We start from the raw sequence: 18143 nt of genomic DNA on the forward strand, positions 1-18143 counted from the left end.
AAATTCTACCTTAAAATATTGCAGATTTGCATTTTATGTATGATAGTCTCAGATTATATCAGAGAGCAACAAAGATGTGCAAACCTTATTGTAAACCAGTTTATAAAGTAAATTAAAAGTAAATTTTATTTCTAACAAAAGATGACAAAATTACAATTATAATGGAAAGTGTAGGCATTCTTTTACTACATTTTATAATCTCAGTATGGATTTAAAAGAGTAATAAAGCAGGATATTGATCTGCTCTGTGAATTATTAAGAAAAAATACACAATACCTGATCAGCTTGCTGAAAATAGTATTGAAATTTAAAATTTATTGGATTTATATTTCGTCATTTAAATGTTTTAATTAATTGCTGAAGTGATAGCATAGCGGTAGAGCTTTTGCCTTTCACGCAGCACACCCGTGTTCGATTCCTCCACCCCTCTTGGAGAGCCCGGCAAGCTACCGAGAGTATTGCGCCCGCACGGCAGAGCCTGGCAAGCTACCCGTGGCATATTGGATATGACAAAAACAGTAACAATAAGTCTCACATTCAGAGACGTTACTGTGCCCGCCCGAACAAATCGATGAACAACAAGACGACAGTGACAGTGACAGTGAATTAAGAAATTAACAAGAAAATCATACTTTGCTCAAATGTAATTATAATGATGTCCATGCTGTATTGTGACTGTAGTGGAATCACAACTACATGTTGATATGCTTTTATGATGACAACCACTGATAATTTTATTCACAATGCATTCTTAGACTACATGGTAGGGAATGATGCAGCCAACTGGAACATAGTAACAGACTTACAAAAAATATTTTGGGAAATAGGTTAAAGGATATACTTTAAATTTTTCTTTCCTGGAAACTACATATTCTTAGTATAGCTATAAAGGAATGTGTCATTTTGCAATTTAGGACACATGGGATCACCCGGAGGGGTTCATATTAATGGAAACAAGTCAGAAGGAAAAATATACATACTGAATAATTTCACTCATATTTGGAATTAAAGTACCAAAATCAAGAATCAGACAAAGCTATATATACAAAACAAATTCTCAGATTTTGACTTTATAGCTAAAGTTATCAGAGTTAGAAGAGAATGGTGACTCAAAAGTGGGCCGGAGATAAAATAAATAGTAGTCAATGGATCTTTACATGTTAGTGGTGAGCATGATGTATAACATACACTTGAAGACTTGTGAAACTATACTACTAACCTGCTAACTAATATTACCACCCATTAAAAATATCCTAATAAATTTTTTTAAAAAAGCAAAAAAAAGAAGATAGAGGGCTGGAGCGATAGCACAGCGGGTAGGGCATTTATTTGCCTTGCACTCGGCCAACCTAGGTTAGATTCCCAGCATTCCATATGGTCCCCTGAGCACCGTCAGGGGTAATTCCTGGCTCTGAGTGCAGAGCCAGGAGTAACCCCTGTGCATTGCCGGGTGTGACTCCCCACCAAAAAAAGCAAAAAAAAGTCTTAAAACACTTAAATGAGGGACAAGAGAAAGACTACAGGGTTTGATACCTGCCTCACAATATAGCGATTCTAGTTCATTCCCTACATTGCATATGGTCAGCTGAGCAATTCTAGAAGACACACTTGAACACAGATCCAAGAACAGTCTCGGAGCCCTGTTAGGCCCAACCATCCCCACATGACCCTGTCTCCCCACCCCCAACCAAAAGCCTAAAATTAAAATATTCTTTCCTCTTTTACCTCTTTCTGAAATTTACAATATAATGAATGTTTTGCTTATTCAATTTTTGTTTGGGTTTTGTTGACAACTCTACTATTAACCTCAGTGTCACTAATTAGTATTACATTTCTTAGTACTTATTAAAGTGAATTTATCTAAAAACAAATGAGAATGAAAACACAAGCTACCAGAACCTATGGGAAGCAGCTAAAGCTGTGTTAAGGGGAAAATTTATAGATCTGCAAGCTTTCCTCAGGAAGGAAGAAAGGGCCTATATAGATAGCTTGACTTCTCTGCTCAAGATCTTAGAAGAGGACCAACAAAAGGAACCCAAATCAGATCAAAGGAAAGAAATAATAAAACTTAGAGCAGAAATTAATGATATGGAAATCCGAAAAACAATCTGAAAGATCAATGAAACAAAGAGCTGGTTCTTCAAGTAAATAAATAAGATTGATAAACCACTAGCAAGACTCACAGAGAGAGAAAACCCTAATAAACCAAATTAGAAATGCAAAGAGGACCATCACAACAGACACCAAGGAGATTCAAATGGTCATCAGAGACTACTTTGAAAGTCTGTATGCCACAAAACAAGAGATCTTAAAAGAAATGAACGAATTCCTTGAGTCCTACAATCTCCCAAGATTGAACCAAGAAGACTTGAAATACCTGAAGAGGCCCATAAATATCAAGGGAATCGAAACTGTAATCAAAAGTCTCCCCAAAAACAAAAGCTCAGGTCCAGACGGATTCACTGGTGAATTCTTCCAAACATTTAAAGAAGACTTGTTGCCAGTTCTCCTCAAGCATTTCCAGGAAATTGAAAAGTCAGGAATCCTGAACAGTTTCTATGCGGCACATATCTCCCTAATACCAAAAGCAAACAAAGACACCACTAACAAAGAAAACTATAGACCAATATCCATGATGAACACCGATGCGAAGATCCTCAACAAAATACTAGCAAACAGAACCCAACAACTTATCAAAAAGATCATACACCATGACCAAGTGGGATTCATCCTGGGGATGCAAGGATGGTTTAACATTCGGAAATCAATCAACATAATCCATCATATCAACAAAAATAAAGATAAAAAGCATATGATCATATCAATAGATGCAGAGAAAGCATTTGACAAGATCCAACATCCGTTCATGACAAAAACTCTCACCAAAATGGGTTTCCTCAACATAGTCAAAGCCATCTACCATGAACCTATGGCAAGCATTATCATCAATGGGGAAAAACTAAGGGCCTTTCCTCTAATATCGGGGACAAGACAAGGATGCCCACTCTCACCACTTCTCTTTAATGTAGTTCTGGAAGTACTAGTAATAGCCATTAGGCAAGAAAAAGATATTAAGGGCATTCAGATAGGAAAGGAAGAAATCAAACTCTCACTATTCGCAGACGATATGATACTATATCTAGAGAAGCCTAAAAGCTCTAGTAAGAAACTCTTAGAAACAATTGACCTGTACAGTAAAGTTGTACGCTATAAAATCAATACCCCAAACTCCATGGTCTTCCTATATGCAAACAATGAGACAGAGGAAGGGGACATGAAAAAATCAATCTCGTTCACAATTGTGCCCCAGAAAATCAAATACCTTGGAATATCTTAAGTAAAGAAGTAAAGGACCTCTACAAAGAAAACTTAAAATGCTACTCCATGAAATAAAAGAGGACATGAGGAAATGGAAACATATTCCCTGTTCATGGATAGATAGAATCAACATTGTCAAAATGGCAATACTCCCCAAAGCAGTATACAGATTTAACGCGATCCCCATAAGGATACCCATGACATTCTTCAAAGAAATGGATCAAGCAATTCTGAAATTCATATGGAACAACAAACGCCCACAAATAGCTAAAACAATTACTGGGAAAAAGATGATGGAGACATCACCCTCCCCAACTTTAAACTTTACTACAAAGCAATAACAATTAAAACAGCATGGTACAGGAACAAAGGCAGAGCTGCAGACCAATGGAACAGAGTGGAATATCCCTACACACAACCCCAAATGTATGATCTTCTAATCTTTGATAAGGGGGCAAGAAATGTGAAGTGGAACAAGGAAAGCCTCTTCAACAAATGGTGCTGGCATAACTGGACAACCACATGCAAAAGAATGGGCTTAGACCTCGACCTGACACCATGCACAAAAATCAGATAAAAATGGATTAAAGACCTCAACATCAGACTACAATCCATAAGGTACATCGAAGACAAGGTCGCCAAAACCCTTCACGATACTGAAGCTAAAGGTATCTTCAAACACGACACAGAACTAAGCAATCAAGTAGAAACAGAGATAAACAAATGGGACTATATTAAACTAAAAAGCTTCTGCACTGCAAAAGACACAGTGACTAGAATACAAAGGCAATCTTCAGAATGGGAAAGGATATTCACCCAATACCCATCTGATAAAAGGTTGATATCAAGGGTATATAAAGCACTGGTTGAACTCTTCAAGAAGAAAACACACAACCCCATCAGAAAATGGCCCAAAGAAATGAACAGAAAATTTTCCAAGGAAGAGATATGAATGTCCAAAAGGCACATGAAAAAGTGCTCTGTATCACTAATGATCAGGAAGATACAGATCAAAACAACCATGAGATACCACCTCACGCCACAGAGAATGGCACACATCTAAAAGAACAAAAGCAACCACTGTTGGAGAGGATGTGGGGAGGAAGGGACCCTTCTAAACTGCTGGTGGGAATGTCGACTGGTCCAGGCCCTTTGGAAAACAATATGGATGCTTCTCAAAAAATTAGAAATTGAGCTTCCATTTGATCCACCAATACCACTTCTGGGAATATATCCCAGAGAAACAAAAAAGTATAGTCGAAATGACATCTGCACTTATAAGTTCATCGCAGCACTGTTTATAATAGCCAGAATCTGGAAAAAACCCGAGTGCTCTAGAACAGATGACTGGTTAAAGAAACTTTGGTACATCTATACAATGGAATGCTATGCAGCTGTTAGAAAAGATAAAGTCATGAACTTTGCCATATAAGTGGATCAACATGGAAAGTATCATGCTAAGTGAAATGAGCCAGAAAGAGAGGGACAGACATAGAAAAATTGCACTCATCTGTGGAATATAAAACAACAGAGTAGGAGACTAATACCCAAGAATAGTAGTATATAATACCAGGAGGTTGGCTCCATAGCTTGGAAGCCAGCCTCACACGCTGGGGGAAAGTGATTCCAGATATAAAAGGGAACACCAAGTAATATGTGATTGGAGATCCCACACGGGAACGGTGATGCGTGCTGAAAGTAGACTAGAGACTGAACAGGATGACCACTCAATACCCCTATTGCAAACCACAACACCCAAAAGGAGAGAGAGATGTCAAAGTGGAATGCCCCGCCACAAAGGCGGGATGGGGGGATGGGATTGGAGGGGTGGGAGGGATACTGGGTTCATTGGTGGTGGAGAACGGACTGGTGGAGAGATGGGCTCTCAAACACTGCATGAAGGAAAAACAAGCATGAAAATGTGTGAATCTGTAAAAAAAAAGTGAATTTATCTACAATCACTACCATTAATTATGGTTCAAAGAGTAAGAAACATTTACTATGCTATTGTGATGTTGACAGGAATTTATATAAAATGCTTTTATTAAATGTCATAATATTTTCTATTGAAATTTAAGCTGGAAAAATGTAGAAATTTTATCCCCTTTGATCTTCATGATTCTCTCTGAATTTAGATGTTTATTAAGTCCCTTATATCTATTTGTATCACTGTCATCAATTTGCTCAAGTAGGCACCAGTAACATCTCCAGTGTGAGACTTGTTACTGTTTTTGGCATATCGAATATGCCACGGGGAGTTTGCCAGGCTCTGGCGTGCGGGCAGGATACTCTTGGTAGCTTGCCAGGCTCTCTGAGAGGGACGGAAGAATCGAACCTGAGTCAACCACGTGCAAGGCAAATGCCCTACCACTGTGATATCAAAAAGAATAGTTGGACAAATTCAACAACTCCAATTTTTGGCAAATTTTCTTTTCTCAGCAGAAGAAATGATCCTATATAAATCTTAGACAAAAAAATACAATACATATTTCTTGAATGAAGAGAGAAAATACAAGGAATTATTTAAATTTTTCCAGTGTATATCCTGGCCTATATCAAAACTTAATCTATAGTGACTTACATAATTTTCTAACAATTTCAGCTTATCATTGTTACACTTGATGTATGTCTTAGATAGATGACAAACCTTACAAATAAGCAAGATCCATAATAAAATGGAAATTTCTTTTTAAATAAAGGTAGAAATGTCTTGATTTGGCCAGTAATTTCATATATAACTTGTATGTTTTAAGCATCTGATACTGCATGTTACTGAGCATAGAGCATAAAAATGTATGATAAAATATTTACCCTGTGGAAAGAAGCAAAATATAAGCCTAATAATAAAACTACAGAAGATATCTGATGTTAGAATACCCACATTGTTCGGTCTCACACTTGACATTTGGCAAACTACCCACATTGCTAAATTCACCTTCCCATGAAAAATTATAATTCTCAGAGTTCAGTGCCACACAGGTTCTGCTAATTATACACCACAGCAAGAAATAAGGTACATGAATACTAAGTCACATAAATAAGTGGAGCTGGTAAATGATTCTATTTTGCTCATAGGAATAATTTACCGAGAAATCGTGATTTTCTATTGAAAATGAGAAATAATCCCTTTATCAACTTTGAAATTTCTTTTTGAAAGTCAATTCTGTACTGTTTGGTCACAGATTTTAAAAATACCCCAAAAGTTAAAAATCTATTAAAAACTATATCTACTTAAAACTGCAACACCCAAAAGGAGAGAGAGAACAAAAGGGAATACAGATGCGGGTTGTGGGGGATGGGATTTAAGGGTGGGAGAGATACTGGGTTCAGTGGTGGTGGTGAATGGACACTGGTGGAGGGATGGGTTCTTAAACATTGTATGAGGGAAACACAAGCACAAAAATGTGCAAATCTATAATTGTACCTTCACTATGATTCACTAATTAAAAAATAAATTAATTTTTAAAAAAACTATCATTCTGTCATCCCGTTGCTCATTGATTTGTTCGAGCGAGTACCAGTAACATCTCTCATTGAAAGACTTATTATTACTGTTTTTGGCATATCCAATACACAGGGGTATCTACTTAAATTCTTAAGGAATGGCTTCCCTTATCAACAATTTAGAATGATGTGATGTTAGTCATCATCAGATCATGCTCATTCTGGAGTCATCTGCCACTCCCTGGGCCACTCTACATTGGTCCTTAAATATGAAACTAAGTCATTGCCATTTTCCTCAACTCTATACCAGACTTGACAATCTTCCTTACTCATTTAGGTTACTTGTCCATCATATTGTCCTTTAAATATATTTACCTTCTCCACTGAAAATAATCTTAATTTCCACCATATTTCATTTTGCAGTTATAGTTTATAGATTTCAATGTTATCAATAAGTAAATAATTTCAGTGATTTTTGTTAACTCACAAATCATTTCATTTATTTAAGTATTCAAATCAAATTCAAAACCTCACCCTCAATTCCTTTATTATAGGAATTTGCTGCTGACTTTAACCATAATTATGGTTTCACTTTCTCCACCATTGTAAAATCGATAGTTTAGACTTTCAAATGACTCCTTTACATGTCCCTACTGCTTTTAAGATCTGACCACTTCCCACTACATCCACCACTGCTACCTGATTCCAAGAACTATTATCTCCCTTAATTATTATAATAACTTCTGAACTGGTCCTCCTGCTTTCATCCTTTAATCAAACAGGCAGTCCTCAAAACACTATTTAAGGTAAAATATAACTTAGGTCACAATCTTCTCCTTAAATTCTCAAATAGGAACTTAAATCATAATTTAAACTAGATGTGCCTCCTTTTCCTTTTTTTACTCCTTTCAGTCTAGCTGAATTTGATTCCTTGCAGTTTGCTTTGAATTTACTTGTTTTTAACTCATCAGACATAGAGGTTCTCACACCTGTCTTTGTGTGCCATCATCTTTAACACTAAAAAACATACTTTTTCACATATCTACATGATAATTTCACTCCAACACTTTATTTATACTTTTATTTCTGTATCGAACTTGCTTTAACAAATCTTTCCCTTGTTGCCTTGTGAAGTAAATGTTCCCCTTTCATCATACAATGTTCTAATAATTGTATGTATTTATCTTTTTTACGTTCTAATTCCTAATTCATGTAAACTGAATAGGGAAAAGACTTTCTTCACTTTTGTTCATTGCTCTCTCTCTCTCTCTCTCTCTCTCTCTCTCTCTCTCTCTCTGTCTCTCTCTCTCTCTGTGCCACATCTGGTGATTCTTAAAAGGTTATTCCTGGCTCTAGCATTCAGGAATTACTCCCAGAGATGCTCAGAGGACCATATGGGATGCTGGCAATCAAACCTGGGTTACCTGTGTGCAAGGTAACTGCCTACGTGCTCTATTGTTCCAGCCCCTCATGGCTCTATCTTTAGTTCTCAGAGGCACGTACCAAATTCTCATCAAATTTTGTTGTTTGTTATGAACCAAGATATAATAACTTATATATCATATATAATAAATTATATAATATGTAATTAATATAATAAACATACAATAAAGTATATATAAATATATACAATATATATTATAATTATATACAACTTGGTTATTTTATAATTATACATAATATATTCATATATTATATATAATATAGTTATATAATTATATATAATTGATTAGATAAGTTATTATATAATTATATATGATTGATTAGATATAATAGCCAAGTTATATAATATAATAACTAGTTATAACTTAGTATAGATATGACCAAGTAATAACTAGATTAACATCAAAAGATAATACTGTTTGCCATAGTATAGAGAGGTGAGATCATTTCTTAAATGATAACCTAAGTTTTCCTAAGAAAGGATATCTCTGAATATATGGCTTTGATGTGCTGATTCATTGCTACATAGATTTTTGAAACCAGAAAGAATCTATGGACAATAATGTGAGCTGGATGTTTGAAGAACACTAAAGAGTTTAAAGAAAGAAAATTACAATCTTAATTTAACGTTTAAAATTTTATGCAGTATCTCAAGAATTCAAAATATTTTAAGGCTGCTGACAGTAATCTCATTGAAGTCCCAACACAGAACAGAAAATAAAGAACGTTATCTAGGACATGGCTTCTTGATTTTTTCCCCTCATTCATGACCTGTTTTATTCTGAGAAATACAATATGGACAATACTGTTAGAAACACTTCAGAGTTATTACAGGATTGGTTTTGAATTTTCCTTTGATCACTGTATTCAGAGATCTTGTACTATTGAAAAGTTGTTTGTCTCCACCATATTCAGTTATGCAACCCTCTATGGGGTCGTGATGCACATTATAAGAAAATAGGCTTTAGAAACCAGGTTACTAAATGACAACGTAAGACGCATTCAAAGCTGTATCAGGCAGCATAAAAAGAAATCTTAACACCACTCTGAAAATAAAAGGCACCACATGAAGTAGAACAAGGACATTTGGGAAAATTATCCTAAATTATTCTTATATACCAAATCCCAATATGCCTCACTGCTTCTCTGAACCCCATTTTATTTCTCTTGGTAACCATGAAATGACATCACTTCAAAGTGTAAGTAAACCACAATAAGCAAACTTTAAAATGTGCCTGTCAAAGAGGCAGTCAGGGGTGGAGGTGGGGTAGGGATGGGAGGGAACTTGGGGACACTGGGGGAGGACAGTTGACACTGGTGGTGGCGCTGATGATGTACTGAGTATGCCAAAAACTCAATTAAATTATAAACAACTGTAAATCATGGTGCCTTAATAAAATAACTGAAGTTTAAAGAAGATTTCAAAAGAGACCAGACTGATGGTTACCAAAAGACACAGGGGTTGGTCTTGAGTAAACATGCAAAAGGGGTTAACAATATGGTTATAAACAAAAACTTACATAATCTAACCAAGAAGAATTTCTTGAGACTTGGAAATCAAACGTGCATGATATTTTTAAAATTGTCATCTTAAAATATGGTTAATACTTGTAGAAATAGATGCTAAGAGTGCCAAAACAGAAATAGGGGAACAACATTTTCAATCTGGTAAAAGGGATTTCTATGACTTTTATGAAAAAAATATGGATTTAACATTTAATTATTCAAACTTTGATCACTATCACTATCATCTTATTGTTCATCGATTTGCTCAAGCGGGAACCAGTAATGCTTCCATTTTGAGACTTGTTATTATTGTTTTTGGCATATCAAATACATGGGTAGCTTGCCAGGCTCTGCCATATGGGCGAGATACTCTCGGTAGCTTGCAGGGCTCTCCAAGAGGGGTGGAGGAATCGAACCCGGGTCTGAACCCAGGTCGGCCACGTGTAAGGCGAACGCCCTACCACTGTGCTATTGTTTCAGCTCCAAACTTTGGTAGCAGCTACAATTGTTTATGTAAATATAGCTAAATCCTGTATTTTTTTATGAAAGCAACACTATTTTTACCACTAAATTTATAACCACTCAATTTATTTGTCCAAAAAGGGGACACAGAACAAAATCTTCTTAATGAAAATTGTTTATGGACAAAGGATGAAAGGTGAAAATTGCTTTCCTGTCATGACTCAGATTTCTTGAGAATGGCAGATTCCCACAGTGGCAAAACTTCACAGTATCATATTATCACCGAGATAATGTGGTAACAGTGACAGGAAGAATGGTTTGATCCATTGGGATCTTTGGCGATATTAACTGATAATAGGATCCCTGTCAAGTCATTAAGGAACAGGTTGTCATCATAAAAACTCCAGAAAACTTAAATCTGGCACTTATACTTGTCTTTTATAAATATCACACCTGAGTTACATTGCAGTTTGAGATTTTTTTAATTCATACTTTATATTTAATACAATTTTATATTATCTATTTCCCAAAGTTTTATTGAGGAATATATACAATATTGTTAATGATAGTTTCATGCATACATAGGTCTAATCCCATACACACCAGCAGAGTGCTGGTTTCCCTCCATCAATATTCCAAAGTCTCCCATCCACTTCTCCGTGTCCCCACATCAGCTCGGTTCTTTGGACTGACTCTCCAGTCCTCTACCTACTGGCCATTTTTGCTGACTTATTAAGAATCTTTACAAGCTACTTATGATGTTGCATCTGCTCTTTCTTCTGGATTGTGTTTGTTCATTATATTTTCATACTATGCATCCACAAATGCATAAATCAGTCATTAAAAGAAAATTGAAAAAAATCCAATATTTAGAGATTAAACAACTTTCTATTATATACAAAAATATATTTTATAATTATCTATATTTTTAAGGTTTCTGACTTGTCTTGCAGTGGTATGGTAGGAATCCTATATGATTGTTTGCTACTGTGAAACTTTTCCCAAATGCTTATCTAGTAACATTATTTCTGCAGCTTGAAATCAGCTAGAGAGAAATAACTGCACCATGAAAATCAGTAAACGTTATAGTTCATATTTTTTTCCTTTTCATGTCCTTTCTGATAAACACACCACTTAATAACACAGCTTTTTCACTAACCAATCCAAACCAAAATCTAAAGATTATGGAACAGAGAACAACCATTACCACTAAATAACTGACTCATAGATATCCTAGTACATTAAAATGTTTGTGGGCCAGAAAGATAGTGCAATGAATAGTGTGTTTGCCTTACATGAAGCCAACTCAGTGTAATCCCTGGCACCCACCATGGTCTCCAGAGCATGGCCAAGAATGATCCCTGATCTCAGAGGCAAAAATAAATAAACTCCAGCACCACTGGGTGTGGTCTAAAAGCAAAAAAAAAAAAATTTTTTTAAAGCCCTGCCAGTAAATTTGGGGGTGGTTTGTTGTGAGACAATAGATAAATGCAAAAAAAAATTTTTTTGAAGTCACTTTATTTTATGTACAAAGATCTGCATGTGTTCCAGCTGCCAGGTAGATGTTTCTGATGACCAACTCCAGAACAACAGCCAGTTTTAGAATACAGAATGCAGATACCATCGGGACGTGCAGGAGATCCCAGAGGGCGGGTTTGCCGGTCCCGCCCTTTACCGATATTTAAGCACAGCGCCACGCGGGCCCAGTCCTTTCTGCTGCCCTACGAGCTCGACCCCGGCAGCAACTGAACTCCTATGGACACGAGCAGCTCCCGGAGAGGCCCCCAGACTGGGATGGGAGCCCCTGGTCCATTCTGGCAGGTTTTTTCTCTTCAGGCTTCTCCATATGAGCACCACAGGTAGCGGCTGCTCGACCTATTATATCTTTATTGTCAGCAATATGAAAGGGTTCCTTTTTAGCAGGTCTGACTGTGGGGGTTAACTCCAAACAAAAACTTCATTCTTATCTAGTATTAGCAGCATTTATTATCATCATCATGATTGTCACTGTCACTGTCATCCCATTGCTCATCAATTTGCTCAAGTGGGCATCATTAACATCTCCATTGTGAGACTTGTTGTTACTGTTTTTGGCATATTGAATATGCCACGGGTAGCTTGCCTGGCTCTGCCATGCGGGCGAGATACTCTCGGTAGTTTCCCGGGCTCTCCCAGAGGGGCGGAGGAATCGAACCAGGGTTGGCCGTGTGCAAGGCATACACCCTACCAGCTGTGCTATCGCTCCAGCCCATCATCACGATTACGTATATTAAATGTCACTCAACTTCTAAAACGAATATTTTCAAGAAAATATTATTATTTCAAACACCATACAAGTCTTGTTGCGATATATTGTTTCTGATGATACTCAAAATTAACACAAACAACTTCATCCACTTATAAGTCATCATGAATATTTTTTGTGTTATCTCAATTTATTAGGTATATTAACTATTTGATGAGGAAAAAGTCACAAGTTCATCATAGCCCTTAAAAATGGCACCATTCTACTTTAAATTTGCTTATAATCTAACACCAATCAAAATATTTTTAGGTGTGAGATACAAATATTAGGTTGTTACTTTCTTTCCATGACTAATAGGTATTTAAAGCCAGAAGAAAATCACAACAGGTAAAAGGAGAAACTATTATATAAATTTGTAAAACCTTATATATAGCAACATTTAATTAGGTGTTTGGGGAAAAGAGTTAGGGGTTTGACCTTACAACATGGATATTTATTTATCTTGCAGGGGTGGGGAAGATAAAAAATGGTTAGATAACTTAAAAAACAAATTATTAGTATTTTGCACAAGTTTTTGAAGTGTTTCTTTTTACACAATCAGTGACCAAATTCCTTCATATAACTGCTTTAAGGGAGATAGATGGGTGTTTTCTAAAGCTATATATGAACATCAGGCAGTAGACATATGCCTGTAACTACAGGACCCTGAATCACACTTGACTCCCGGAACACTATCAGGTATAGTCCTGTGGACTCATGATCACCATGGGGAGAGGCCCTCAGCCAAAAAAAACTTTTAAAAATAAGCTTTATCACATTTTAACTTAGATATTATTTACATTTAAAAATGAAGCATTCAAACTTTGTGTTTGCCTCACTTTGACTTCTGAATAGCGATTTGACAGGTAGTTTACCTTACTTTTATTACCAAAAGTTTCTTTGTTGAGAAAGAGTCCAAGGTACTTCTGAGCCTCATGATAAAAATTGTGTGTGACTGTCAATTTACTAGCTTAAAAATTATTCACAACCAAGAAGTAATAATACCATCTAAAATGAAAAGACTTGACTTGTAGACAACATTTCCTATAAGCTATAGTCAGTTTGGGGGTTTCTAACTAGTCTAACTAAAATAATTCTGTTGTTGACTTAAGAATAAAATCACTGAACATCTATTGGTTGTCTATTCTGATTCTTTTGTTTATTACTAACTGTAAAGTCTAGAAAGGTACTCTCGATTTTCTAAGCTCTATGACCTCATCTTTGAAATGGGAATAATCATGGCATCTATATTTTAGACTACTGAAATGAGGAAGGGCTTTAGAAAGAAAGTTTTTACAAAGGTAAACAGAGCTAATAAATGATCCCCTAGAACATTTTAAAATACGAATTTGGAAATGCATATTTTGCCTTTTACTTCTAAGTTGACTTTTTTTTTCTGTCAAAATACATCGGGGAACACAGCCTAACATGTCAAATTCGAAAATAGTGAAATAGTATAAAATAAAGCTCATAGCAAAATAAATATTCTTTAAATTTTAATGAAAAAAAAAACATTGTTAGTTAAAGTCAAAGGCAGGGGTATTTAAAGAAAAAGCTGAAAAGTTTAAACAAATACCTGACATTTTGTTCTAAATTGCCCTTGTTGGTACTGGAGGCAGCCCATGGGACTGCCTCCGCATTGTCTCAATAAAAGCCAATTCTTTATGCACACACTGCATGAATTTGGCTTACTGTAAATCAGACCTGATGAATAAGGAGACAAATGGGACTTGATCACATAACATTATCATTATACTGCTATGCTCACTTAACGAACTCATTGTGATTTTTATATACCTAGATCAAAGGAAAAATGGAAACTTTTTTTTTCATTTTCCACGCATTGATAAAACTGGAGCTCTAATATAAAATCTTTGTTCATCGACTTCATATTAAAATTAAACTAGATTCATGCTAATTGATTTTTCTTTACATGGTTTGTAAGGAAACTTACTACTCATTTGTAAATAGGGATTTATATATTTTATAACATTTAGCGAGTTGAGCTTCTTATCTAGAAAACATATATGTATTGTTCAAATTCTTAACTCTCGTGTTATATGATATGTCACGGGGTTACATTAGTATATGGGTATCCAATGGCCCGTGCAAATTCCACCAGTTTCATGAAATCATATTACAGAACTAGACATCTAGAAAATTGTATTGAATAGGAAAGGTTTGGATGGGTCCTACTGACAGAGACAGGAAAATGGCAGTTTCATGCTAGGTGTGGTGAGTTAACATTGCACAAAACAAACAAACAAAAAGCTTTCCCATTCTTGTAAACTACTGTTACCTCAATAAACAAAGAGATATCTCTTTTAAAATTAGAAAAGCTCTGCTCCAGTGGTTTTATAATTTAACACATTTTAAATTTCTTAAAAAAGTCAATTATTTTGCTGAGGTGAGGTGTTATCAAATACTAGGCTATTTCTTCATCATATTCCATATAATCAAATCCACATTTGCCTCAAAAGACTCTGCCTTCTCTTTCACATCTCCTGCCACTGACATGCTGTATTTTAATCCAAATATTAAGTTTAAGTTTGCAACTCACTAGTGGAATCTAACACTGCTTTGTAAACCTGAATGGAGCAAAAGGCCAGAGGAGTAAGAATATTTTTTAAAGCAACATAGTGGTTTCTTCTCTGAGACTATAATTTAGGTTTCCTGTTTTCCCTGTTTTGAATTTTTTTTAGAATATTCTTCACTTAAGTATCGACTAAGAATTGTGTCTACTCCCCAAGTCATCCCCAAGTTTTTAACTGCTTATATATTTATGAGTATTCCAGAAATAAGGCACTGCCCTATATATTAATCAAAGTCTAAGCAGAGGCAATTTTAAACTTACTCTTGTGTTGTTTCTTTCTGCTTTAAGTTCAGAAATTTCTTCTTCCTTTTCTAGAAGCTGTTCCCTGCAGGCATTTAATTCTTTTGTCAGTGCAGCAAATTCCTGAAATGGTAATAAAAATATTTGAAAACATATTCCAGATACAAACAAAAGTTCTAACAGAATAGGAAGTATACAAACTTCTGTAAGTAAATAATATATTATATATAGAAACGTTGTTTATACTTGTACATCACTGTTATTCTGTTTCCTTTGTTCAGAAAATGCTAATAATACTTACTTCAATTTTGTAATAATACATTTGAATTATATTACATTTCAAGATATATCATATCCCACATGAGTTCTATCGCATTCATAATACAGAATGAATTAAATTTGACAAATTTCATAAAAAATTCTAAAAATCCTATATTTTCAATTCCCATATGATACTTCATATACTAGGTCATAAAAAAAGAAAATATCCAAAACAAAACAAAGAACACCAACAAAAAAGTCTGCTAACTAAATTATTTAGAGATTAAAAATAATTTTGTTAACAAGATGAAGTAAGAAAATGTACCTGTCTCTTACAAGATAAGTGTATCTAAAACTTGATAACATTATTCAAGGTTACCATAATAATTTACATAACTCAGTCACAGTAGGAGTCTAATTTGTATGTTTCAATAAAAGAAAACAGACCATGTTCTAGTGAAAAACAAAAAAGAAGGAAGAGCTTTATAGACTAATCCTCTCTCTACATTACAAAAGACACTTTGAAAGATGCTACAATGGAATCCTTATCCAAAATAGGACTGGAGATAAGATATGGGTATTTTCTTATTACTAGTCAGAGAGCTTAGACACACTAAACATCATGGAAACTATAAAAAGGTAATTCAAATATTGGTGTATTCTAAAATTATAGTATCTGAAGATAATTTTGAGAAATAATAAACATAAAAATTATCATTAAGTCATTCAAAGTTATTGACCTCCACTCATGACCCCCAACGTTTCTGGCAACACAGCAGTCACACCAACAAGCCACTTCTGGCTGGTGCCAGGTAATCTCATCAACATCAAGATCCAAGACTCATAATCCTCTTCTCTCGGAAGAGTGCAAAAGTGCAGTAGAGGATCCACTCAGGATAGGAGAGGCAGGTTGAAAGCAGGCTATAGCTCGAACATGATAGCTACCCAGTATCTCCTTAAACCATAACACCCAAAGGAGAGAGAGAACACTAAGGAATTCCCTGTCACGGGTGATGGGGGGGGCGGCGGGTGGGGGGAGGCGGATAGCAGGGGGGCGGAGGGAGGGACCCTGGGGCCATCCATGGAGGAGAATGGGCACTGGTGGAGGGATGGGTACTCGAGTATTCTATGACTGTAACACAGGCACGAAACTCTGTGACTGCACCCTCACGGTGACTCATTAATTAAAAAAAAATTAAAATAAAAAAAAATGACTGCCATAGCCATGCCATCAGACGCTGCGCCAGAGTGTTTCATTTGGGGCACCCTGGGGGGGGGGTTGGGTGAGACCCCTCCCTGTCCCAAGGGACCCAAGGGACCCAGACCCAGCAGCCAAAAATCTCCAAAACTCACCCACTGCCCTGCTCATGGCTGCTCTCCCGCAAACTCAGGCGAAGCCTCACCCACTAGTTGAATTTATCCCTGTACCGTGCAACATCGGTTACTCATACACCACTCATACTCCAAGAGTAGTGACCACATTTGATGGGGTTTAATGTAGAAGAAATCTTAGAAGGAAATATATGTATATATATATATACATATATATATATATATTAAAACTCACAAGCTTCAACCCTTAACAACATATTAGTAATCTCGTATAGAAGGGCTTCATGGTCCCTGGGTAAAATACAAATACTCTCCTCTAAGGAAAGTTTTTTGAAGCATTTTCAGCAGTTTATTCATAACAAACAATACAAAATAAATTATTTTGGTTCTGCTTTGGGACAGGGGTTGGGACTTGGGATGGATATGTCCAAATATGATGGTGGGAAGGTTTAATGGTGGAGGGATTGGTGTTCGAATATTAAATGCAATCAAATATTGCAAACTCCTATATAAAATTATAATAGCACTGTCATAGCACTGTTGATCTATTGTTCATCGATTTGCTCAAGTGGGCACCAGTAACGTCTCCATTGTAAGACTTCTTGTTACTGTTTTTGGCATATTGAATACACCACGGGTATCTTGCCAGGCTCTGCTGTGCGGGTGGGATACTCTTGGTAGATTGCCGGGCTCTCCGAGAGGGACAGAGGAATCAAACTCATGTCGGCTGCATGAAAGGCAAATGCCCTAACTGCTGAGCTATCGCTCCAGTCCTACTGATTAAAATTACAATAATTTTTTTTAAATTTAAGAAGTTAAAAAAAAAGAATGTCAGTTTAAGTTTAGGTAACATTGACAGAACATGAAAACTAAAATTAAAATAGGGGAGAGACAGATTTGGTCAACTTTTTATCCACAAAGGAAAATTTAGTGAAAAGGCAAGTGAGCGTAATGGTTACACAAAGCTGGGAAACATATGTATTTTTTTTTGTTTTTGTCAAACCATTTATTTTTCTGAATTTCTGTAAGTAGCTGTAGCACTAGTAGGTACTTCAAATTCTTCAGATTAGACCAAAAGCTTAATACAAGATGAAGGATTTGCTGTTACATTTAGACAGGCATTGCAGACAAATGTTTTCTTCCCTGACTGCTGCCCTATTAAATTTTGCGGATCATATTAGTATATTATTTAAGCAGAGAATGAAAATAAGCAACTAGTTGAACCAAACAAACAAAAAGCCCCATTATTATACAAGTAAA

General features: G+C 35.8%; 1 protein-coding gene across 21 annotated transcripts in view; it reads right to left on the bottom strand.

The window, feature by feature from the left end:
- The window catches only part of PPFIA2 (PTPRF interacting protein alpha 2), a 469663-nt gene that overhangs the window by 174633 nt on the left and 276887 nt on the right, over positions 1 to 18143 (bottom strand). For all 21 annotated transcript variants that reach the window (XM_055118486.1, XM_055118484.1, XM_055118483.1 and 18 more), the window contains one exon: positions 15312 to 15413. In XM_055118486.1, the coding sequence (XP_054974461.1) occupies positions 15312 to 15413 (102 nt within the window). The remainder of the gene's footprint in view (positions 1 to 15311; positions 15414 to 18143) is intronic.

This window comes from Sorex araneus, chromosome 10 (genome assembly GCF_027595985.1).
Source record: "Sorex araneus isolate mSorAra2 chromosome 10, mSorAra2.pri, whole genome shotgun sequence".
In the NCBI taxonomy this organism is placed as follows: Eukaryota; Metazoa; Chordata; class Mammalia; order Eulipotyphla; family Soricidae; genus Sorex; species Sorex araneus.